The following is a 398-nucleotide window of genomic DNA, read 5'->3' on the forward strand; positions in this document are numbered from 1 at the left end:
AATAATCAGTAGTCTTAGAAATTATTACAAACGAAATCGTACCAGATATGAAAGTGGCTATTAGACTTAAACTGACTGGAAGCGTTTTCATGTTCCTACCACCGACGAGATATTCAGCTATTCCGGATGATTTCTTAATAAAGCCGAAATAAATGCCAATAAAGCCGCAACTGACTAACATCAATGCAAAAACCGCGTAGTCCCACATGCCAAAGCTTCGCATCATTTCGCTAACTTCCTGCACCGTCGGCGTGTCTTGCGACCAGTTCGGCTGACGGTCCTCTGAGATACTTTCCGCGGTCATTTTATTGCAGAATGGAATTTTGCAATCCTTTTCAAAGCCGTTTTAAATTATAAAGTAAATCCTTGGAGAAATAAAAATCAATGTTAAATAATGA

At 38.9% G+C, this 398-nt stretch overlaps 1 protein-coding gene across 1 annotated transcript; it reads right to left on the minus strand.

The window, feature by feature from the left end:
- Positions 1-3: 3 nt before the first annotated feature.
- LOC108632228 (sodium-coupled monocarboxylate transporter 1-like) lies at positions 4-386 on the minus strand (the record flags this gene model as incomplete). Its single annotated transcript, XM_018036657.2, has 1 exon — positions 4-386. A coding segment is annotated over exon 1 (301 nt), but the record flags the coding sequence as incomplete, so codon positions are not given.
- Positions 387-398: the final 12 nt, after the last annotated feature.

Source organism: Ceratina calcarata, unplaced genomic scaffold (assembly GCF_001652005.2).
Source record: "Ceratina calcarata isolate Rehan_Ccalc_2016 unplaced genomic scaffold, ASM165200v1 scaffold15219, whole genome shotgun sequence".
Taxonomy (NCBI): domain Eukaryota; kingdom Metazoa; phylum Arthropoda; class Insecta; order Hymenoptera; family Apidae; genus Ceratina; species Ceratina calcarata.